Raw genomic sequence first — 22,681 nt, 5'->3', positions numbered from 1 at the left:
ATTGAGATTGAGTCGAAGGTCGAAATCCGCACGCTTAAGAAATGCAGGAGCCTCCACTGCAGAATAGACCGCTGCAGCAGGAACCGCAGACTTCTGCGGGATCTCCACCACAGCAGACTTTTGGAGATTACGCCGTCAGCATTGTTGTGATTGCGATTGCCCAACGCTCGTCCGGAGTGCTTGCTTACATCCACGGGGTTTGCATTGAGCGGAGACCTGGCCGGCGAAGAAGGTAGCCGCCATGAGGCAGATGAAGTTGATGGAGAGCTTCATGTTCGAGGGTTGAGGATCGAGGTATGGATGATGTTGACAAGGGAGATGTTGTTGCTCGATTGGCGACGCTGAGCTCGGTTTCGATGTGTTGTTGGTAAAGAGGAGAGGTCTGGGACAAGGGAGGGCCGGAAATGTCTTCTTATAACAACACAAATCGCCCGCACATGCCGCCGTTCATGCAAGTACGGAGACTATTTGCCTGGGCTAGAAGGGCATTCGTGGCCGGCCATATGCGAAACGCAGGTCTAGCGAGGAAGACACCGCGCTTGGCTCTCTGAAATCCGCCGAAATCCACCGCTCTGCTTGTAAGACGATAGCGTGCGAACAACCGAGAAGGAAATGAGACTTGCAGCAAGCCCAAGCGTCTCGGAGCTTCCTTCGCCTGCGCCCGCCCGTTGCGAGAGTCGAATGCCGAGGATGTCGAACATGTCATGGAGCACCGGCATGTCGCGTGTCAAGGTGAAGGCATGTCTGGCTAAGAGATGGAGTGGCCTTCACTACAGAATAGATTGTCGCAGCAACCACCGCAGCCTGGATCTGGGTTTCCGCCACAGCAGACTTTGATCGCGCCGTCAGCTTTGGGTTGTTGCGACTGTCAAAGGAGAGCTTCATATTATTAGTTGATGTTGACGGTCGATAATGCTTTCGGGTGTGGGTATCCGATTGCCGCGAGATGTCGATACTGATCTTGATGTTGGTGTTGAAGAAGTGGAGAGGTTGTGGAGCACGGGAGCTCGGATTCTTATCCCTCTAGAACCTCGCACTGCGGTGGTGAAGGATGGCGTTTATGCGAGTACGGGGATTGATGGCGTGGTTACAAGGGCCTCACCAACGGGCAATACCATGCTCTAGATGTGGAAGCCCTCATTCCGCCAGTCGAGACAGCAGACCTAGCAGGGATGACAGTTAGACAACACGCTTGACTCTCTTAAAACCCGGCGTCCGCCCAGACTCAACCGCTCTGGTCACCAGCAAATGGCCGCTCGATGCTCTCGCGGCACAAATTCGTCCGAGCTGCAGCTAAAGATGCCAGCAACTGCATCAGACGAGGTCACCGTCATGGCCGACGTCTTCCCGTCCATAGAGCTGTCGTTGGCAATGGCACTCAATGCGACGCACGCTCCCGATCTCTTTCGTGACCGGCAAGCACAGAGCTGGCATATCCGATGCGTCAATGCTGACGGTTTTGGTGTCGATCGATACCTCGCAGCCGCAGAATCAATCCGGGAGGTATCTGCCCGATGGTCGACCAAGTATAATGCTTTGACAAGGCTTCAGAGTAGGGTCAAGGAAGGTGAAATCAAGTTGTGACTTGCTGTTGTTGCGTCGTCTCTAAACATCGAAGGAATACCTAGGTAGGTAGAACTAACGCACACGAGCCTGACTCAGCAGCTCCTGGATGCCTCAGGCCAAAAGAAAGGACTCACTGGAAGGCATTCGTTTGTAGCACTGTTCTGCCGACTCTTTGTCTGGGCGTCCAGTGCCGAGGCGTGCTTTCACATTTCATGCTGTTGTCCATGTTTTGGTGATATGACGGAACATGTCGGAGAGAATGTGAACGTCTCCGGGAGAAATTGGAAGGCACTGATGAGGTGGGCGAGGCCGGCGGGGCTCCACAGCTTTGGAGACACCTTGGTGATGACCCCACCTTGTGCTGCTGTTTCACTGTCCATCTGTTCAACCGGAGACTTTCTCGTTACACCGTCAACTCTCCCTCATCAACCATTCGAATACTCCCTGTCTCGCCTCTTCTTCGAGACATTCCTCCATACTCTAAAGCCCTTCACCCGTTTAGCACCAACTTCGCATCATGAAGGCCGGTATGTGCTCCCACAATGCCCCTCCTTTCATTCCAATACCTCGGACTCGGCCTTGTCACGACACAGAGGCTCACAATGTCTTCGCGTTGGACATGCTGGCTAATTCAACCTCACTCCTACAGTCGTCGCAGGAGCATCCGGTGGAATCGGACAGCCGCTGTCTCTTCTCCTCAAGGCCTCTCCTCTGGTCGACCACCTGTCCCTTTACGATGTCGTCAACACCCTCGGTGTAACCGCCGACCTGTCCCACATCTCGTCCATTGCCACCATCGACGGCTACCTCCCAGAGAACGGCGAGGGCTTGAAGAAGGCCTTGAAGGGCGCCGACATCGTTGTCATTCCGGCCGGCATTCCCCGTGAGTACACGCTTAGGACACATTGCAGGAGACGGACAAATGGGTAGACACGGACACAAGGAGAAGAAGATGCAAGACGTGGAAACACAGCCACTAACGAGACAATGCATACACACAGGCAAGCCAGGCATGACCCGTGATGACCTGTTCAAGATCAACGCTGGAATCGTCCAGGGCCTCGTCCAGGGCATCGCCGAGACCTGCCCAGATGCTTTCATCTTGATCATCTCCAACCCCGTCAACAGCACCGTCCCAATCGCCGCCGAGGTCCTCAAGAAGGCCGGCAAGTTCAACCCAAAGAAGCTCTTCGGTGTCACCACCCTCGATGTCGTCCGCGCCGAGACCTTTGTCCAGTCCCTCACTGGCACCAAGGACCCAGCCAAGACCGTTATCCCAGTCGTTGGTGGTCACTCCGGCGAGACTATTGTCCCACTCTTCTCCAAGGCCGAGCCATCCGTCAGCATTCCTCAAGACAAGCTCGATGCTCTCACCAACCGTATGTCGCTCTCCTGAAAGAGTTCCGTTTAGGCCAACATGATACTGACAGCATCAACTAGGCGTCCAATTCGGTGGTGACGAGGTCGTCAAGGCAAAGGACGGAGCTGGCTCAGCCACTCTCTCCATGGCCTACGCTGGTTTCCGCTTCGCCGAGAGGGTCATGGAGGCCGCCAAGGGCAAGTCTGGAGTTGTCGAGAACACTTTCGTCTACCTTCCTGGTGTGACCGGCGGTGACGAGCTTGTCAAGGAGACCGGTCTTGAGTACTTTTCCGCTCCTGTCACGCTCGGCAAGAATGGTGCCGAGTCGATCCAGAACATCGTCAAGGAGGCCAACGACTATGAGAAGAAGCTGCTCGAGAAGTGCTACGAGGGTCTCAAGGGCAACATTGAGAAGGGTATCGAGTTCGTCAAGAACCCACCTCCTCCACAAGAAAAGAAGTGAGTTTTCCCGGTCGTTCGAACATCGAATTGTAAGATGCAGCACAAGCTCTGGTGCTAACTGCTCGCTCCAGGTAGATGATGAGCAAGGTCTTAGACTTCAGGTAGATCTAGTTCGTCTGCCTCGTATGGTTTGGATATGATGATACGAGCCGATCGTTCGATAGGACGGGCGGAACACTTCGAGGAGCATAGCCCGGAATACAAAAGCCATCTTCTTGACTTCCGTTGCGTTTCCTTTTGCTTGCAGTCCATGGGTCGCTGGAGATACCAAGCATTCTGAGTCCCTCAATGTTGCCAATCGGCATCCGCGAGCTGAGTATGCTCTGCAACTTCGTCGGAAGTTGTTGCATTTCAAATCGGTCCTCGTCACATCGTCGTTCGTGGTTCTTCGTCATCTGAGGTGCAAAGGTCATGATTTGGAGCTCTTGGCCTTGATCTGAAATATCGCCGCCGGAATTTCTGTAGTCTCCGCCGAAATCGTGACATCCATTCCTAATCCTTGCAGCGCACCTCGTATTATACCGCATGGGAAGTAGAGATACTGCATCACACCGCACTCGTCAGACAAAACACACCCCAGCCAAAGAGAAGTGTAGGAAACTCACCGTCTGCGCCCTCCTCAACGCATCCTCCGCCGCTTTCGGTCCCGCTCTCCGATCCACTGACATTCGACTTAGCGGCTGAAACCGATTATCCGTCAGCACGAAGACTCCTCGATGGTTGGTCTTCAGGTTGTCGATTTGTTTGCGGAAGATGAGGAGCCAGAGGTCTTTGCAGATGAACTTGATCGCGTCGAGGGGTGTGGTCGGGCGGGGTTTGTTGATGGAGAATCTGATTCAAGAGGTGCGTGGTCAGCATTGTGGTCATTGTATTGATCGTGACATGTCGTGTCGGCTTCCAGCTCTGCCTTCTGCTCTATTCATTTTGGCATGACTTCGTCCCTCCAACGTTATCATAGCCCGCACATAGCACCTACCGTTCAACCAGTCCCTGCCCAACTCGATATCCCAACCCATCCAACCTCCAAAACATCGCCTCCCTCGTCTCATCGTCCAACGCACTCGGTACCTGTCCCAACGACGCCGCTCCAATACTCCCCGCCTCCTCATCCCTTCCCACGCTCGAAGTATTATCCGTCACCGTAATCACCGGTCCTGTAGCAGTCTGTGTCGAGCCTGGTTTCGTGCCCGCTGCTCGTGCTCCTTCTGTTGTAGACGTAGATATAGACGCATCGTGTGCTTTGCTCCCGTTGAAAATCTTACTCCGTCGAAAGTCGTCTATGAGCGCTTGTTCGCGGGCGTGTAATTGGTCGGTGATACGTTGGGCCAGAGGGACCAGTTCGATGAGGAGGAAGTCGAGACATGAGGCGTTGACTTTGGGGTTGGAGAGGAGGTCGTCGGTTTCGGGGTTGGGGAGGGGTTTAGTGGACATTGTGGGGAGGGCGATGACGGCGTTCTGGTTATCGGAGAGTCTGTAGGGTAAGATCCATGGGTGGAGATCCGGAAACGAGGAGCGTGTTTGTGTGCAGGTCGATGGGTTGACGTTCGCTGAGTTCAAGGTGAAGTTGAGGTGTAGAACAGCTTAAAAGCGAGCAGCGATAGCTTGAGCATCGCAAGAAATTGGTGGGACTGACAGACACGAGATAGATGAAGAACGATGCCTGATCTTATGCACTCGCACATATGAAGGTTCCTGATGGTTGTGTTGCATGTTTCAGCAGCAGCGAGTGTTCGTGCAGCTACATATACACTCATTCATGATCGTTGCTCGTAACGATGGTTCCTCTTTCTCCTCCTCGTCCCTCATCTTTTACTCATCCTCCATGTTCACTGGCATACTGTACATTTCTTCCCGTGTCTCTCGAATCCATCAGCTGCGACCCGCCCTCAGACGTGTTTCTCCGCATCATGGGCCCTGCCGAACTGAGCCTGCAGCGCTGCGGCTGTCGAGTCTTGGTGTGGGCATCCCCTTGCACTGAGCATCATTTTCTTCCAGAAGAAGGACTCCTGCACGGCCGAACGACCGTCGTCTCGCATGAGATCTACAAGTCTTCTTCTTTCTGGATCGACTTTTCCTTCAAGCGAAAGTATAACCGTCGACCTCGCTGCTCTTTCAACCGGGCGCACTAGATCCAGAAGACTCTCCCCTCGGCCCGGGACCTATCCTCAAAGCCGACTCCAAATCAAGGAACTCGGCGTCGCTACCCTTAATAGGACAGGACCAGTCCCTGACATGGACAGAGTCCACCGGCAGCGGCTGCAGTTGACCCTCCGCCTTCTGCTTCCTCGCCGCCTCCACATCGACAAACTCTCCTCTCAATCCATCGCTCAAAACACTACCCATTCGCTCCATCTTGTACTGTTTCAGGCGATCCAGCGCAGTCTTGAAGTCGTCCAGGACCATGGTGTCCGACAAGCATTTAAAGACAAACGCCAGTTTCCAGAATGGATTGATGCCGTTGGGTAGGCCGGAGGTGGGAATCACGCGAGTAACGGCGAGGATATCGACGATGATGAACGCGAGACTCATAAGCATGGCGCCGAGCATGATGCCAAATCGAGGAGATACTCGGATGAGCTCTCCATAGCCGAATTCGTATCGAGATTTGATGTTCCATAGGAGGTTCACGGTTGTGAAGATCCACCATGGATCGCGGAAGAGGGCTTCGTACGGGCGGGTGTAGCGGAACAGGTCGCTTCTGCCGCTGAAGTAGAGCTGAGGTTGGCGTTAGATGGGTGTTTCTCTCGCAGAGTGGTGCCGAGTCTACTCACGAAGTTCGCGGTGATCTCCAAGACCCAGTATGGCTGCACCAGGATCACGGTGCCGATGTAGAACCTACTCGCTTTCTTGCCCAAGAATCTGCTCCGAGTCAGCTCGTGTTGACGATCATGGTTGCAGAGTTCCCTCACGGCTTGTTCTTTATCCAGGCGATCAGGTTGTGCAAAGACCAGCTGATGTTGAGGAATATTGCCGTCACGCTGGAAGTTCCGTCAGTACTCGAGTCTGTGGTCATTCGCGTGAGACTGTCTCACCTCAAATACCAATTGTAGACAGGTGGATCTGTAAAGCCCGAGTCAGTCTTTCAACATCGGTAGACACGCATGTGGATCGCATACTGGTAAAGATAAATGTGCCATGAAAGGTTCCAAACAGCAGCTGTATTCCTCGTCAGTACAGCCCGCAGCTCAACATCGCATGCCACCACCCACCTCAATGACAATCAATTTGTGCAGTAGCGTACGTTTTCGCATATTCGCGATGGCAACGCAAGCCATGACGATCAAACTCCCGCACATAAAACCCTGCGCCCATGCCTCAATCATGACCCCATCCACAGTGGCTGGCTTGGAGACATCGAGAGTCATGGCGGCGGCGAGATGGTGGACGCAGTGAGGTTATGACATGCGTGAGGTTGCTCTTGAGCTCGAGTCCAGATCCGAGAACTTTTGGCAGAGATGGCGGGCGAGGCTCATCGCCTCATCGGTGCGAGGCGGTCAAGTGCAAGTGCAGGATCGCGGTAGAGATGTCGCGGTGGTGAGGAACGAGGAGCACACTGCGGACGTACAGATACTCGAGCGGTTGAGTGTGCGTGCAGTCCTCGTCCTGCCGCCGTAAGTGGAAAATTATGGCGAGTGATGTAGGTGGTCCAGCCTTTCAGGGTCGGTGTGGAGTAGCAAAAGCCAGACGGAAGAGTGGGGAAGAAGGAACGGTTGGACCTGCAAGTGGACGAACGGGCAAGAGATGAAGAAAAGAGAAAGCTCTGTAGATGTCAGCAATATTCTTGGGTGCAGGTGGTGTGATGAAGGAAGGAAGGTGACCTGCCACACCAACACTCTGACACTCACTCGATACTTCCTTTCCTCCCCTTCCCCAGATGGGCGTTCTCGCCTGGACCAGGACAGCCCTGCCATGTGCGAGGACGAGGAGGAGTCGTCGATCGATCCCTGGCCCACTCTCCACGCGACGAGAACTCGGCTGTTGTCCGCCTCGTGTTGCATCTTCCTGGCGGCGCAGTTTGCAACTCATACCCGCAGTAACGTATACTTCAGCTCTCACCAGATCGGACAGAACGCTCGGTATCAATGCTGTCCACCAACTGATCACGCTCGATTCCGACCCGCGCAACAAAAGCCACATCTCGACTGTTGTGACCCCGGTGGCTGCTGATCTTCAATCCTTGTGGATTTCCCAGGCCCGGGCCTGCCGATGGCATTGCGCAGTCGATGATCTCCAAGGGACCATGCATTCATTGATCCAATTCCATTTGGCGCTCGGATGCCGAAGCGTGCCTGAGCTATAAAACCGGTGTGCCAGTTAATCCCGGCTGCGTTTGATGTTGGAGATTTGAAAACACCGCACACCCTGGCTGGACATTTGAGGGCTGGAGCCGAATTTCGAGGCGACGAATGACAACCTCCGCACATCAATAAGAGATCTGGTGTTGTGGTTTGATGATGCTGGAGCGAAGACGTGATCAGGAAGAGGTGCAGCATTGCCTCTAGATTCACGGGTGCCCGATAACCAAGACTGGAATGCAGGACAGTATGCTTGTCTTAACCTGCTTGTCACTACTGAGGAGGAGCTTCCGCACAGACATCGTCAGCTTTCTGCGAACGCTCCCCTGCAAATATCAATCGCGCACCGGATGAACGCCTTTTGATTCCGAACAAGGACCCTCCCCCATCCTCTCGCAACGTACTCTACGATCTATTCCAATGCTCAAAATTTCTCAAAATCACTTCCTCGTCCGTCTTCCTGACCAGTCTGCCCACCCGACTGACCTTCTCCCCAGCGTCTTGCAATACCTTCGTCGCATCCTCCGCCAACTCCTCCTTGACAACAATCACCATTCCCAACCCAGTATTCCACGTCCGCGCAAACTCCCGACTGCTCACATTACCCGCCTGCTTCAGCCATAGCAGAACCTTCGGCACCTCCCACGTCGAAGCGTCGACTTCCGCCGCGAGATGTTTGGGCAGCATGCGCGGGATGTTGTCTTCCAATCCTCCACCCGTGATGTGCGCCATTCCAAGCAGGAGATCTTTCTGGACTGCCGCGAGGAGGGGTTTGACGTAAATCCGCGTCGGCGTGAGGAGACTCTGACCGACCGACTTTCCGCTATCCCAGGGTGCATCGTCCGTGAAGCTGAGACCTTGTCGCTCGATGACTTTGCGCACAAGAGAGAAGCCATTGGAGTGTACGCCGTTGCTAGAAAGCCCGAGGAGGACGTCGCCTTCTTTCATGGAGGCTTTGTCGGGGAGGATCTTTTGGCCGCGCTTGATGGCGCCCGTTGCGGCTCCACCGGCATCGAATTCGTTGTCTTGGTACATGCCTGGCATTTCTGCGGTCTCGCCTCCGACCAGCGCACAGCCGGCTTCCACGCATCCTCGGGCGACACCTTCGACGAAGGAAACGGCATCCGGAATGTTGAGGGTTGAGCAGGCGTAGTAGTCCATGAAAGTGAGCGGTTCGGCGCCTTGCACAACGAGGTCGTTGACGTTCATTGCTACGAGATCGATGCCGACTGTGGAGAAGTCATTCATGGCAAAGGCGATCTTGAGTTTCGTGCCGATGCCATCGATGGCTTGTATGAGAGTCGGCGCTTCTTTGTAGCCTGCGGCGGCCAAGTCGAGGGCACCACCGAAGCCGCCAATCTCGGCGTCGGCACCTGGTCGGCGGGTCGATGCTACTGCAGCTTTGATGGACTTGACGAGCTGGTTGCCGGCGTCGATGGAGACACCCGCGTCGGCGTAGGTCATGGCGGTCTTGTCTTGTGTCTTGGACGAAGCGTCTTGAGAGACAGTGAGACCATCGTAGGCGGGCTCAAGTAGCTTCCACTGGCATGTGATGTTCTCCTTCTTGAATTGCTCAACAATGTGGTTCGCGATGTCATCGAAGTTCTGGGTCGCGAGCGCTAAGATTGTAGGACCTGCTCCGGAAAGACAGATGCCGAGTAGTCCAGGATGCGACTCGGGTGTGACAGAGTGTAGGATCTCAGTCAGACCTGGAATTAGAGTCTTGCGATATGGCTGGTGGACTTTGTCTTGCATTCCATCATAGATCATCTCGGCGTTCGGCGGGCTCTGGCCAAGTGCTGTCGTCAACAATGCCACCCTTTGAAGGTTGTAGATGACATCCGCTTTCTCGTACGTGGTAGGGAGAACACTTCGAGCTTTCGCCGTGGCGACTTCAAAGTCTGGAATGATGGCAATGCACTTGATCTCCTTGGCCCATGGGAAACGAATGTGCTTTCCGATGTTGAGCGGTGGGATTGGTGGTTGCAGACCGGTGTCCTCTCCACCCTGCGGCGCGGGAAGAACTTCGGCGAGGGGGATCTCCTTGCGCTTCATGTCCTCTGGGTTGAGCTCCTTGAGATAGCTGCCGACGAAGCCGCCGTAGAGAGCCGCTGCGACATTGTCGGGATGGCGTTCGATCATCAGGCAGAAGTCTAAAATGCGGTCTTTGGATAGTCCTAGCTTCCCAGCTTCACTTCCAAGCGCAACACCAGCAACGACTGCCGCACCAGAAGAGCCGAGACCTCTGCCCAGAGGAATGGGGTTGATGATGTGCACATGTGTGTTTGGTGGGAAGGACCTCTGGCCGTGGCATCGAAGGACATAAAGAGCAGTCTGCGTGATCAAATTGCGGTCCGGTGATAAGTCGACGCCATCTTTTCCGAGACCCTCGTATGTGACTCGACAGTTGTATGGTTGTCCGGAGGATTGCTCATCGCCGAAGGTAATCTTCAGTTCGAGCCAAACGGAAAGGGCAAGACCAATAACATCGAATCCAGGACCTTTGTGATATCAGCAGACGTCCTCGGTCTGGTCTTGTGCGAAGCCTACCGATATTTGCTGAAGAGCATGGCACTCCTGGACATTGTTAGCGAACGAGGACATCCAGAGTATGAATAGCGGCTATTATACTTATAGTGGTCGCCATTGTCGCGAAGCCCACTTGCACACAGCAACAGTGCGCTCAGCTGGAAATTTGATCGAGATTGTAGGGCACAGCGTGCTTCAGAGCGGTTGTTCGAAAATATCTTGTTCGCGATCCAAGGTTCAAAAAGCTTCCAGCCAAACGGAAAGCCGAAGATTCCCCGATCGTAACGACCCTTTCGCACTAGGTGAATCAGCTTCGGCAGCAACAATGATACAGTCAACCACCGCAGCATTGCTCAGCCATGAGCTTTTCATCGCTGTAAATAGCTCGACCACTACGCAGTCAGATCACGATGTGCATCTGTCGAGGACACACAGCGGGTCCGTTGGGCGAAAGTGCGGGTAATGGTCTTTGTAGAAAGTAGCTCTCATTGTTTTGACTTACAAGAAAAATTGCAGATCCACTCGAGGACCATCGCGTAGACTTTCACTAAATTGACCGTAAACTATACACGCTCTCTTCTCTCATACATGCGACGGGGTATTAACATCATTCCATCAGGACCATCCATGGGAACCTCATCCCATCTATCAGTCGCGGCAGCGACTCAATTCTGTTTGTCCTCGACCCAGCTTTCCTGATTACAAAGTACACTCCTTGCCCTCAATCAAAGCTTCCAAGCCCTGCTTCTGCAGCGCCGGCACGATATTCAGCATACTCCGCACCGAGTTATGCCTCAGTGCCGCGGTAAAGTAGGGCAGGACCTCTCCGTTGTACACACTCTCCACGCCGGTGATATCCACAGGCAGCATGCCACATTGATAAGCTGGGTTGCCAAGCAGTGTCGTTACAGCAGGGACATCGCTGAGAACATTGATCGGATAGGTGTTGTTACCAGGCGTGAGCGTCAAATCCGGAATCGTCGAGTTTGCGATCTTGGTACCGTTGACGGAAATATCGAAACTTGCATCTCCAACTGCGAGTGTCAAGACGGAAGGGTTGGGAATCATGACTGTACCGTTGGAATTGACACCAGCGGAGACGGTGCTGTTGTCGGTCTGGAGGAAGAAGGAGGTGATTTCCAATCCCTTGAATCCGTTCAGACCTGTCGCAATTCATTGTCAGAGTTTGCAAATGTGATAGAGGGAGGTGTTGGGAGAACTCACCCTTCGACTGCACAGGCTGATCATAGTTGACACTAATCGTCTGCAACGACCCTTGCTTCAAATCGCCCTTTCCTCTCAATCTCAACGTGTACGTCTCGCTGCTCAGCGCTGTGATACAAAAGTTCTGAAATTGAGTTTGATCCGGAATCGTGACTCTCTGCGCAATATGCGCTACGGTTCCGTTCTTAGCCTTGATTTGTGGGACATCAATGAAGGCGAACGGTGTCTCGCCGCCATCCAAGTAGAGGGAGCCGTTGAACGGTTTCAATGTAGGGTGAAACTTCGAGTCCGAAAGGAGAACAGTGTCCAGTTCAAGGTCAAAAGAATCTGGCGATGGGTTCAGGAAGGATTCTGAGGTCGGGACCAGCTTCGAGTCTGCAACACCGTCGCGAGCGATATTTGGGTATCCAACGTAGATGCTGTGAGATTGTTGTCAGACATTGTGGCTTTCGTGAAGTGGGGTGAGGATTGTGAGACAAACACTGGTAAGACAACCACGAGCACCACAATGACGAAAGCAATCAGATAAATCCACCACCACTTTCCACAATGCGCTCTGGCCTTCTGACCTTTCGTCGGCTTGCTGCTGATGTTGGAGGGCCCCTTCTCCAGCGTCTCGTCGCTTGATGCTGCCTTTATAGCCATGTTCGCAATGTTGTGTTGTGTGCAGTGTGAAGTCGTTCTTCTGATGACGGGAGGCAACCTTTGGAAGCTGATGGCTCGTGACGCACACAAGAAGAAGATGGAGAGTAAGATGAAGTGAAGTAAAGCGAGAAAGAGAGGGTCTCAAACCATCGACGACATCAGCAGGATGCTGCTGCTCGCGTGTGCTTATAAGACCGGCTCGCCTAGTTGAGAGCGGGTGCACAATAATAGTGAACACACGGTAGCCCAATCCTTCCCTCGCTCGGTCGAGTCTAGTCGAAAGAAGCGTACCTAGAAGGGCAGGTCGCCGTTGTGGAGTCCGAGGCCGAAGCAAAGCAAGCCAAGCAACCACGACGAAGAGGAAGAGGAAGTTCCTCCGTGCAGGGTTGCTTGCCTCTTTCCCTTTCGCCCCATCTTTTTCTCCACAAGAGTGCTCGACCGTGGAGAAAAAAGGATCTGCTGTTGAAGGACGATTGTGTGTGGTTGGCTCGAAGATGAATAAAACTGGAGTCGCTGGTGTGTCTATAGAGTGACGACAAGCTTCGTCGCGGGGATGCAAAGCTTCCGTTTGCCGAGAGGTGAATTGCTGGACCAATGACGTTACGCTATACGAATGTTGTACGAAGCAGAATCTTAGTAAGGTAGTTGCGATGGAGAGAGGACTGTGGCGGGGATACAGCGTTGAATGTCCATCGTAAAGGCATGTATTGCCTGCAGTAGTTGAATGATACACAACACAACTTGCACTTCGTTCCGTTCGGATTGACCGAAACACTCCGATCTACGAAGGTAGCCGATTGGAGCTGACACGAATTCGGCCTTCATCTGGTGAAAAGCAGCCACCTTTTGGCCAGGGCCAGACTATGACAGAGTGTCAACCATCAGAAAGCTCCGTGATACAGGTCGTCGGCTTATCCTTCTGCTGGTGGAATTGAATTCCTGGAACCGGAATTTTTAGCAGAACGATCCTCTTGCAACAGAACTGAAGACTGCTGAGCATAACCGTAGTTGTTTCCAAGATGGGTTCGAGAATTGCCGCCAGCTACAATCTTCCTGTAAGTGCCGGACGATGCGACACCGCCAATAGGAATCGTAGCATAGTTGTCGCCATTGTGTGCCCGCGCATAGCCCTTGTAGATCATGCTTTCAAAGACGTGGCCATGTTTGGCAGTTATCGAGTTCAGAGCAGCTGAGAAGACAGGATCTGTATTCACAGAAACATCGATAATCGTCCCAACTTCCTCGGCTGGTGCCTCGACGCCATCCTCGTCGACGAGAAGTTGTTGGGCGTCAACCCTTGCGACATCCTCGAGCTTTCCAGGCAAGGCTTTCTCGAGCTCATTGAGGAGGTTCGTAATTTTGGTAAGCAGATCGGAGAATTCTGTCTTCTTGTAGAGTGCCCATTGAGTCCGACCGGTCAGTACATCTCCAAAATGCAGCGACCTGCGATACGCTTTGCCCACTCTGCTGTTGCGCAGTCTAGTTGCACTGCGGGAACCGATTGAGGTGTCTGATGCAAGCTGCGCGTCTTCATCCAGGATGTCAAGCTCCTCGACCGCGTTGCCAAGCGAAGTCTTTGTAAGCCGTCTAGCATACCCAGCTGCATCCTTTTGTGCTCGGCTCAGCTGCTCGACAATAGCCTCCAAAGTCTCATCCACGAGATCAAGATCATCAGAGCGATCATGGGTCGCCAATCGGTAGGCTGGTGACTCCTGGTCGGTAATGCCGACAGACTCGCCCCATCGGTAGAAGCGCCGCTGTACGTGGCGTAGCTGCAAAACGCATATGCCAAAGTCGTCCTGGAAGTTGCGCCCGAGTTGAATGAGTTCAAAGTACCGAACGCCCGTCAAGAAGAGCCCAGGTGCGCTCAATGCAGTAAGACCACTCATGGCTCAAAAGGAACGTGGTACTTCCACCGCCAGCAATCGATGAACCAGCCGTGGGTCGACTCACCTAATATACGATCTGGCACCATCTATACTATTCTTAGCGCAGCTCGACGCAGCTCGGCGCAGTGCATTGCCTCGAGTCCATGAGCTGCGGCTAGATGTGGGCCATGCATCGCGAGGCTGACTGGGTGGAGTAGCGAGGCTGAGATCCTCGGGCTCAGCGCATGCGATGTGCTACATTTCACGGAGCACGACGGACGGCCAGTAGTTGTCCTACAATTGGAGACTCCTCGTCCCGCCATCCTAGCTTCGCAAGACATGGACCGAAGTCTAGCGCCAACTGGCCACAGCTACAAAGATATCGTCGCTAACGATAACGCTCAGGTCTACAACGGCGACTACTATGCCCAGGGTTCCATCACAATTGTCAACACGACAGGCACGGTTGCCAACATTCTCGACATTCTGGGCACTACGTTGGGCAAAGTCCATGAGAGCCATGCAGGCGGCGGGACTTCTATTGATATCGGAACATTGCATTTCGAAACACTTCTGGAGACCTGGAGAACGGCACTCACGAAGCTGCACGAGTGGCTAGAGTCCGATCTGGACGATGAGCACTATTTGCTGAAGATGGGGCTGGACAAGTCTTTGACACTCAGCCGGCTATTGATAACTCAAATCGACGTACAGCTGGAACAACAGCCATCCTCACAAGCGAGTACGTCTCCAAGATCGGATGAATTGCAAAGGATGATTGAGGGTCAAATCACTGCCTTGAACCTGCATCTGACGGTATTCAGCTGGTCGGTACTTGCTATCATATCGTTTGACAGCGCAGCTCACATAGCTGCAGCACAACAGCGTCACAGAAAGAGAATATACTGAAGTCGAAATCGACCCGCAAGCTCATGACACGGCTGGAAAAAGACACAGCGTCCCTCATTGTGCATCGAGACGACAGATCTTCGAACCGCTCTCGCATGACAGGTTTGAGTTCCAAGTCCAAATTTTCGACCATTTTCACCTTCGACAAGGTAATGTGGTTTACGGACGTCTACGACAGATTCATCAGACAGTCTGTCAAGGAGAATGCGAGGGCTCAGAAGGGAAGCGCTCCGCAACTTCGCGCCGTTGACACGAGAGCCACAGTCACGAACCCGTCGTCTTCTAAGCAAACCACGCAAATTCAGCAAGACACCACAGAACAGCCTGATGATTCGGGTGTGTCCAGCTTCCCAGTTGGACCTTCGGATTCGACCGCCCACGGTCATGCAAGCCAGACCTCAGAAGTACGAATTCCGCGGACATCGAGGGGTGATAAAGAGTCACACACAAAATCTCGAAGAATAGACCAGGGTCTAGAGGCGGACGCCAAGCGCCTGCGTCGGCAGTGCGATGTACTCTTGATAGGCACTTCTGACCACGATATCGATGTCCTCCTCGAGCATCTACTGCTTCTTTACGATCCTGGAGAGAAACAATACACTGCAACAGAGCTGCTTATCTACCGACAAATTGTGTACCGAACGCTAGTACAATATGCAAAGGCGATTGCACATGCCGCAATGGAGTCCGAGCATGCTGCAATGGAGTCCGAGTCGCCAGCAGGGGAAATTTCCCGCCGCAGAATCGAGGCGATACTGTCTTGCGCGGTCGACCCAGATCCTGCAATACCCCTGAACGCGGACTTCGGATTGGCTGTGACTTGGCTCTGGACAGAATATGCCGACTGTCGACAAGATCTCTTTATGCCACACTATGCATCATAGTAAGTGGCTCTGATTCGCTGGTGGCCGGCTCGGACTGACTATCGACTGCGCAATATTCTACTGCTAATTCTCTACAGCTTCCTCCAGAAGGCGGATCGAATATGCATGTCTACGTACAAACCCTCGGGAGAAGACGTGCTCAAGGTACGAAGCAGTATGAACGAAGTGAAGATTCAGATGGGTGCTCTATCGGTCAACCTTACCCGTGTGAAGCAAGAGAACCGCGAGCGGAAGAACGTACTCGCCATGTTCGAGCACGTCACGAGCATCATTTTCTGCGTTGACCTCTCGCGGTATGATGTGCCGTGGCTTGACACAGCAAATGGTCTCATGGAACCTCTGGTCTTCTTCGACAGTGTAGTCAATTCGCGATGGTTCATGAGAGCCTCGGTGATACTGCTGCTGGGCAATGCTGGATCGTTCAGGGCCAAGATGGCACACTCGCCTCTCAAGCAGTACTTTCCCGACTACAACGGAGGGGATGACCTCAACAGGGGCGCCAAGTACATTCTGTGGAGATTCCACCAGCTCAACCGCGCCCGCCTCGCACTTTATCCGCACTTACTGGAACTCGACGATGTAACTTCCTTGCGCGTTATTTTTGCTGCGATCAAGGAGACCATTCTCCGCAATGCAATGCAAGACATCGGAATCAAGGGATTAGAGTAGGTTGTCTACGGAACATCACTTCAGGAGACGAAACATTAGCGGAGATGGAACACAGACTAGTCCCGAATGTCAAGCCATCGGCAGACAGGCGTCTCAGACTCCATTACAGCAAACAGGGTATCTCGCTCAATCTTCCCATGCATTGTCAAACCCCATCATCATATAGCTCGGATTAGGTCAACGATCGTCTCTCCATACCGAACATGCATTCCTAGTAAAGGAAGGGCACCACCTTGCACGGCGTCGCTCGCTCGTAGTGCTTGTACTGTTCGCCATACTGCAATATCGAGGTCAGCCAAACATTAAACGCGAAGACAGCTCTCCAACATCTTACCTTTTCCTGCAGATAATGCTCGTGCACTGGTACAATGTTCTTCCCAAACTGATATGCCACCAATGCACCAGTGATGGCACTCCACAACCACCCACCCGCAGCAAGCGCATATCCCACCCTCCAAAGCCCGAAACCAAAGTAGTTGACGTGCCTCGCCAGACTGAAAAGTCCACCTCCATACACCTTTCCCTTGTTCTCCCTCCTCTTCTTCCACAAGTACCTCTGTTGCTCCGACACTACCTCGATGGCCATACCAGTCACGTACAACGCCGAGCCAACAATCAACGGCGTCTGCGGGAAATGTTCTCCATTCACACTCGCCGACGTCTGCGCGCAGACAAACAGGATTGAATTCAGCGCATTCCCGAATGCATTGCCCACAGCATTTTGCAACCCCAACCCGACGGACACTTGCTCTTGCATCACCACGGACAGGTGGTAGTTCTGCTTCAATACACTTCCCACCGACATCAGGAACATGATGCTCCGATAGGGTGAGAGTCCGAGTCGGTCAAAGGGCGTATGTGTAATCCAAGCTGGGCCGGCGGGAAGGCTCTTGCCGCCTAGACGCGTGATGATCGGGTTGCCCCAGTTCTTCGCGAGAAATCCATACTGGATGAAAGGGTCGGCGAGGCGGCCGAGGAAGAAGGTCGCTGTGCCGCTGGGATTGGGTGTGTAGTTCCCGCGGGAGATTGAGTCGTGGCGGCGAGATGTGGTGGTGTAGGACATCGTGGGATGGGCGAAGGGAGGAGGAAGAGAGTGTTCTCACCTGTTGAAGTGGTTGCTGGACTTACTGTTGTTCACGCTGGTGGATGGTAGCTCGGCTGTGGTGACGCGCAGTCAGCGATCCTCCATCAGCTTGGCTGTACTTGCTTCTTCGAGCCTTCGGCATCATGACTTGATGGAAGTACAGCTTTGGCAGTCACCGGAAATGGCAACATGTTGACTTGTAAGCGTCCGGAGCAATTGACAGTCTCGCTGTGGAGTGCAGATGCGCAGTAGTGGAGATGGAACTGTCGGCCAAGGAGCAATGCTCGGCCGACACGGTCTCAAAAGACCCGAGCTTTGTCAGCTTTGAAGGAACCGAACCTCGAATGCATCTCGCATATGCCTCACATATCATGCGCATGAGAAGATAGATAAAAGCTCAGATATCGCACATACTTACTCCCAGATAGACGTCACAAATCAAGTCCTTCCTCTGCAACACTTCTCCATTCAGCATCAAACAGCAAACCACAAAGTTTCAACACCGCAGCCTCACAACGCTACCACATCAACAAACATGTCTTCCACCCCAGCAGCCAAAAGAGTCCTCGTCGCAGGCCTAGGACGCTTCATCGCCGCCGACCACGCCGCTCAATTCGGCTCCGCACAAGCAAACCGCGCATCCATCATGGCCAACCTCGAAAAAGCACGTCAGCACGGCTTCGAACCCTCTGCAGTGGAGTTAAACCCCAATGATCCCGCGACCAGCTTGAAAGAGCTGCGTGAGCTCCTGGTCGGCACACACTTCGATGGTTTCACGATTGGGTTCGGCATTCGCGGGAAGAAAGAGTTCACGGAACTGTTCGAGGATGTAGTAAATCTGAGTCGGGAGTTGTCGCCGAAGACGAAGTTGGGATTCAGTGTGGCGCCGGATGCGGTATTTGAGACTTTGCTGAGAATGTTTCCCGAGATGGGAGAGAAGGAGGAATGATTGCTGCGGTATTATCACATGCGATTGTTGTTGAGAACTTAGCGGTATGAAGTAGTAAGAGTCACGAATGTGAATGAATGGTCGCTAGACATTCTCTTGTTCGGCGTGACGTGAATCGTCTCAATTTCCAGGCTGTTCCAAAGAAGTGGTTGACAAAAGATCGACGGTACAAGTAGAAGTGAAGCTGAAGCTTGGTCGACGATGATGTCGGTTCCATGGCAAGCACACGCGTTTCGAGCCCTAACTAAGCGTGATTGGCCGAGGTAGGCCGCTAAGCTGGCCTTTGGAAACAACACCTTGCGTCTCGACGACAAGCCCGAACTCGCCATACAGTCACGCCCACAATATCCATCATCACGACCACAAATTCATCGAGAAATTCACAAAACGCACATGCGACGTGAATTACTCACCAGCGAATACGACGCATCACTCGGAATGAATATTGCGATCCGAACGCGACCTCACTGATGCTCGACAACCCCCACGCTCCGTCGCATCGACTGAGAAAATTCTCTGCAGGCTTTGCGCCCGCGGCCTGCTTGATTACTAAGCTGGGCAGGCTTCGGCCATGTCCACGCGGAATGCACGACATGTCAGGCAACGGAAGCTCAACACGAAGCAGCCGCTGCGCATAATCCGCGAGAATGAAATCGAAGAGACTCTCGAAGATGAAGCGCAGCGGCTCATTCCCCAATTCGACACGGGTGTCGAGAAGGGCGAGGAAGTGGTAAGTCGTCTCCATCTCATCACCTACCATCGGTCCAGTCATCGACAATACTGATGTCCTCACAGGAAGTCCATCTCCAAGCCGTCATCAACGCTGCCAACGCGAGTGTGTCAGGTTTGAAGACGAAGCAGAGTTTCATCCCGACACCCGATGCGACCAAAGCGAGAGACGTCAAATATGACGAGCTGTACCCCAAAGGTTTCGCTTCGCCATACTCGTACATTCGATTCAGTTCGACGGTCGAGGACAGCATTGGCACGGCGTATTGCATGAATGAAGAGGACGAGGCGTTCCTCTCCCAGCTCAACGACGGCAAGGACGTCAATGGGCAGCCGCTCAAGGAGAAGTCCAACCAGTGTTCCGAGGATGTCTTCGAAGAGGTCATCGAATCGTTCGAGGAGACCAGCCAACGACTGCAACCGTTTGCCAATGTCGACGCTAATGTGCCGATACTGACGCTTGATGAGATCGAGCAAGCGCGCGAGACACCTCTCACGCCAGAAGCGCAGAGGTTTCAGCGTCCGATATACCAGTATTGGGCTGTAAGGAAGAGGAACCGTGCCCTCATGCCGACCATCAAAGTCCGCGTGCTGGACACCACATCCGAAGCCGATGACGCAGATCCGTATGTATGCTTCCGACGTCGCGAGGTCCGTCAAACCCGCAAGACCAGAGGTCGAGATGCGCAAGTGGTGGAGAAGCTGAAGAAACTCCGCATCGAGCTGGAGCAAGCGCGGCAATTGGTCGACCTGGTCCGAAGTCGGGAGGAATTAAACAAGCAGAATCTTGAAATCAGTCGGAAAGTGTTTGAGGAGCGTCGTAAACTCAAAGAGGTCAAAGTTACGAAGAACATCGTTGGCGAAAAGGGAGAGGACGAAGAGCTGCTCGTCAACACAAAGGTGAGCTTACCTCTGATGATACCTGCCTGTTGGCGTGCCTTTTACTGACAAGTCCTTGAAGCCCACTGCCAAGACCAAGGGTCGAGGAGATGGCAGCTCGCAGCGTCCAGCGACCATCCGGCTTCGTTCGGTGGGTGAGAGATCTGCTCCGGAGAACGACCTTATCTCGCTGGCGGACCTGCAAGCCGAGGCGGAGGCGCAGGTCAACCAGACCATTGAGAACCGGAAATTCCAGCACCGGCGATGGAATAGTCAATGGCATGACGGGACGTGGGGTCCTCTCACTCCGCCGGCTGACCCTGCGGACAAACGACCGAAGTGGAGTCCGCTCTTCCCGGACAGCTTCGGCTATCCATCACCACCTCCCTCCCTGCCTTCACCGACCTCGCAAGATCGAGACGGCGACACCGAAATGGCCAACTCAAAGCCGCAAGGAGAAGCAGACTCCGAAGCAGAGGCACAATTTCGCTTCACCTTCTCCGTGCCGCCTCCCTCATCCATGGAGACATATTTTGGCGAACCCAGCCTGTTCGGTAAGGATCTCGTCAACCCATCTTGCCGTCTGCGGTACGGACGCGGCGGTCGTGTCCATCTCGAAGCGCGAAGACCAAGACCTCGGGGCGCGCTGAGTAGAGGCGTCGTTTCTGATAGTGACAGTGACGACGAAATGGAGGAGTACTATCCCGTCTCGGAGGCAAAAACTTTCGATTATCGGTGTGCTCTTAACAGTCGCGCGCGGCCAGAGGGTGGGAGGCCTAGCGGAGATCAGGCCGCAATTATGGCGGGCGCGCAACAGGCGGCGGCGGCGCAGCAAAGTGGCGCAGGAGGTTCGAGTTGATGCAGAGCGGGTTGTTCGACTGTCTTTTGTGGATGGTTTGTTTGGGAAGGACGTCATTGGTGTCTTGGTTGATGCCAGCCAGCTTGTTGTTAAGAGTAGCAGAGTCGCAGTGATACCCTGAATTGAAGGCTTGTACTTTTAACGCTGCCCTCTCACTTCTTCCCTGGATTCCGGATGGCGGCTGCTTCGTCCTCCAGAGTATTGGCAGATCGCTTCTTCCCAAGCGCAGCGTCAGAAACTGCACTGACAGCTTCTTGCAGGATCGCTTTCTCGCCATCGATGACTTGCAAAGCCATCGCTCGTCGCCGTCCTTCAGCGCCAGCCTCGTCGACCTCCATCTCATCCGGATCAGGCCGATACATCGCATACCGATATACCAGCACCGTCCGCAACAGCTTCTTCGCGTCGTTCGACAATTCCGGTTTAGGCAGCTTATCCTTCTTCTTCAGCTTTTCAAACTCGACTTTCGCAGCAGCCACCAGATTCAACAGCACGCACAGCTCTTCGGGGAATTGCCCGCCTTCACTGCCAACATGTCCGATATCATATGCGTCGTCCAGAACACCCTGCTCTTCCGCGTACTTCCACTTCTCATCCAGGTCGTTGGCAGAGAGGTTGAGCAGCTTCTTCGCTTTGTCTCTGATCATATCCGCGGGTATTTCCACGACGTCGTACTGCGCGTAGTTGTCCGTGACGTATCCATACCTGCGGAGGACATCCGCTCGCGGAAGAGGGCCGTAGTCGTTGAATAGCTCCTCCCCGCTTTTGACCGCTTTGATCGTTTTCATGACCACTTTGTCGTCTTCATAGAAGAGCTTTGCGTTGTTGCGGTCTGCGTCGGCGTTCAGCATGTCCGCGAGTGGGACCATACCTTTCGGTAGGAGTTCTCCACCGTCGTCCGAGTCTTCTTCCCATCCATCTTCTTCGTTGTTGGAGGGGTTCGTGGAGGACTTTTCTAGATCGAAGGCGTAGGACATGATTGTGCTAGCCATACGATGGCAGAGGGCGAGGAGTTGCTCATTGTTGAGAGTGCCGGTATTGGCGTGTTGGCCAAGCACGGGGATGAGCTGTTTGGTGAATGTGGTGTCTGCTGACTCTTTGCCGATCTTGTCAACGACTGCGCTGCCTTCGAGGTGGGAGAGGTCGGTTTCGCTCCAGTACATGAGCGAGTCGAAGGAAGTAGGAAGGACGTCGAAGTATGACTTGAACGGCGAGTCGACGCCGCGAAGGTGTTCGTAGACCATTGCTACGATTAGAGAGAGCCATGGGTCGGAGATGTCTTTCAGAGCGGCGGATGGCAGGGAGGAAGTTTCGACGGTGAGGACTGTAGATCGTGGGATAGTAAAAAGTTCTTCGTCTTCGGCGAGGTCTTCTGTGGCGACTATGTAGTTGTCAGCTTGGTACTGCTTGATTCTTCGCGGCACATGCTCCTGTTCGCACATACCTACACCTCTGCCAGATCCGAAAGGTCCATTTTGTCTGAGATCTGCGAGCTGGATCTTGGAGGATATGGTTGCTCCTTGTGCACGCAACCAGGTCAGGAACCTTTCGGACCTTCCTTGGAACTCGTCGTTGTCCATGGCGGTGGTCCTATACGTTGTTCGAGAAGCAGAGGAGAAAAGGTCGGAGATCGATGGTGGGTAGGAAATATTTCGGAGACATGTGGAATTAGCGCCGGATACAGCCGCGAGGCTATTTCGTGCAGCGAGAACTTTTAGAGGACTTTTGAAGATGGTATTCGGATTACAACGACATCGTGAATCACGTCTG

General features: G+C 53.5%; 11 protein-coding genes across 11 annotated transcripts; 4 read left to right on the top strand and 7 right to left on the bottom strand.

Moving 5' to 3' along the window:
• Nucleotides 1-34: 34 nt before the first annotated feature.
• On the bottom strand, nucleotides 35-273 carry MYCGRDRAFT_87205 (uncharacterized protein; the record flags this gene model as incomplete). Its single annotated transcript, XM_003850025.1, has 2 exons — nucleotides 35-117; nucleotides 189-273. 2 exons carry the CDS (start codon nucleotides 271-273, stop codon nucleotides 35-37), a joined length of 168 nt encoding a protein of 55 aa, XP_003850073.1.
• A 1,717-nt stretch (nucleotides 274-1,990) lies between these two features.
• On the top strand, nucleotides 1,991-3,611 carry MDH2 (malate DEHYDROGENASE, NAD-dependent; the record flags this gene model as incomplete). Its single annotated transcript, XM_003850296.1, has 5 exons — nucleotides 1,991-2,093; nucleotides 2,216-2,449; nucleotides 2,568-2,945; nucleotides 3,007-3,385; nucleotides 3,460-3,611. 5 exons carry the CDS (start codon nucleotides 2,084-2,086, stop codon nucleotides 3,461-3,463), a joined length of 1,005 nt encoding a protein of 334 aa, XP_003850344.1.
• Nucleotides 3,612-3,797: 186 nt separating this feature from the next.
• Nucleotides 3,798-4,819, bottom strand: MYCGRDRAFT_101009 (uncharacterized protein; the record flags this gene model as incomplete). The annotated part of the gene is made up of 5 exons (XM_003850024.1): nucleotides 3,798-3,944; nucleotides 3,994-4,219; nucleotides 4,365-4,456; nucleotides 4,538-4,593; nucleotides 4,651-4,819. 5 exons carry the CDS (start codon nucleotides 4,817-4,819, stop codon nucleotides 3,798-3,800), a joined length of 690 nt encoding a protein of 229 aa, XP_003850072.1.
• Nucleotides 4,820-5,500: 681 nt separating this feature from the next.
• Nucleotides 5,501-6,988, bottom strand: MYCGRDRAFT_74868 (uncharacterized protein; the record flags this gene model as incomplete). The annotated part of the gene is made up of 6 exons (XM_003850023.1): nucleotides 5,501-6,103; nucleotides 6,160-6,247; nucleotides 6,298-6,366; nucleotides 6,421-6,448; nucleotides 6,505-6,544; nucleotides 6,598-6,988. The coding sequence occupies 6 exons, from the start codon at nucleotides 6,751-6,753 to the stop codon at nucleotides 5,501-5,503; spliced, it is 984 nt and encodes a 327-aa protein (XP_003850071.1).
• A 1,100-nt stretch (nucleotides 6,989-8,088) lies between these two features.
• MYCGRDRAFT_74864 (uncharacterized protein) lies at nucleotides 8,089-10,369 on the bottom strand (the record flags this gene model as incomplete). Its single annotated transcript, XM_003850022.1, has 3 exons — nucleotides 8,089-10,184; nucleotides 10,234-10,260; nucleotides 10,315-10,369. 3 exons carry the CDS (start codon nucleotides 10,328-10,330, stop codon nucleotides 8,089-8,091), a joined length of 2,139 nt encoding a protein of 712 aa, XP_003850070.1.
• Nucleotides 10,370-10,911: 542 nt separating this feature from the next.
• Nucleotides 10,912-12,209, bottom strand: MYCGRDRAFT_74861 (uncharacterized protein; the record flags this gene model as incomplete). The annotated part of the gene is made up of 3 exons (XM_003850021.1): nucleotides 10,912-11,375; nucleotides 11,437-11,855; nucleotides 11,918-12,209. 3 exons carry the CDS (start codon nucleotides 12,079-12,081, stop codon nucleotides 10,912-10,914), a joined length of 1,047 nt encoding a protein of 348 aa, XP_003850069.1.
• Nucleotides 12,210-12,992: 783 nt separating this feature from the next.
• Nucleotides 12,993-13,970, bottom strand: MYCGRDRAFT_95227 (uncharacterized protein; the record flags this gene model as incomplete). Its single annotated transcript, XM_003850020.1, has 1 exon — nucleotides 12,993-13,970. One exon carries the CDS (start codon nucleotides 13,968-13,970, stop codon nucleotides 12,993-12,995), a length of 978 nt encoding a protein of 325 aa, XP_003850068.1.
• A 1,040-nt stretch (nucleotides 13,971-15,010) lies between these two features.
• MYCGRDRAFT_46939 (G protein alpha subunit) lies at nucleotides 15,011-16,411 on the top strand (the record flags this gene model as incomplete). The annotated part of the gene is made up of 2 exons (XM_003850297.1): nucleotides 15,011-15,741; nucleotides 15,820-16,411. The coding sequence occupies 2 exons, from the start codon at nucleotides 15,011-15,013 to the stop codon at nucleotides 16,409-16,411; spliced, it is 1,323 nt and encodes a 440-aa protein (XP_003850345.1).
• Nucleotides 16,412-16,622: 211 nt separating this feature from the next.
• MYCGRDRAFT_74856 (uncharacterized protein) lies at nucleotides 16,623-17,504 on the bottom strand (the record flags this gene model as incomplete). Its single annotated transcript, XM_003850019.1, has 2 exons — nucleotides 16,623-16,688; nucleotides 16,746-17,504. The coding sequence occupies 2 exons, from the start codon at nucleotides 17,472-17,474 to the stop codon at nucleotides 16,623-16,625; spliced, it is 795 nt and encodes a 264-aa protein (XP_003850067.1).
• Nucleotides 17,505-18,030: 526 nt separating this feature from the next.
• Nucleotides 18,031-18,444, top strand: MYCGRDRAFT_95225 (uncharacterized protein; the record flags this gene model as incomplete). Its single annotated transcript, XM_003850298.1, has 1 exon — nucleotides 18,031-18,444. The coding sequence occupies one exon, from the start codon at nucleotides 18,031-18,033 to the stop codon at nucleotides 18,442-18,444; it is 414 nt and encodes a 137-aa protein (XP_003850346.1).
• A 305-nt stretch (nucleotides 18,445-18,749) lies between these two features.
• EPL2401 (Polycomb enhancer protein) lies at nucleotides 18,750-21,377 on the top strand (the record flags this gene model as incomplete). The annotated part of the gene is made up of 3 exons (XM_003850299.1): nucleotides 18,750-19,174; nucleotides 19,240-20,073; nucleotides 20,135-21,377. The coding sequence occupies 3 exons, from the start codon at nucleotides 19,016-19,018 to the stop codon at nucleotides 20,909-20,911; spliced, it is 1,770 nt and encodes a 589-aa protein (XP_003850347.1).
• Between the last annotated feature and the right edge of the window lie 1,304 nt (nucleotides 21,378-22,681).

This window comes from Zymoseptoria tritici, chromosome 8, assembly GCF_000219625.1.
Source record: "Zymoseptoria tritici IPO323 chromosome 8, whole genome shotgun sequence".
NCBI classification, from domain to species: domain Eukaryota; kingdom Fungi; phylum Ascomycota; class Dothideomycetes; order Mycosphaerellales; family Mycosphaerellaceae; genus Zymoseptoria; species Zymoseptoria tritici.
This window is presented reverse-complemented; position numbering and strand designations above follow the sequence as displayed.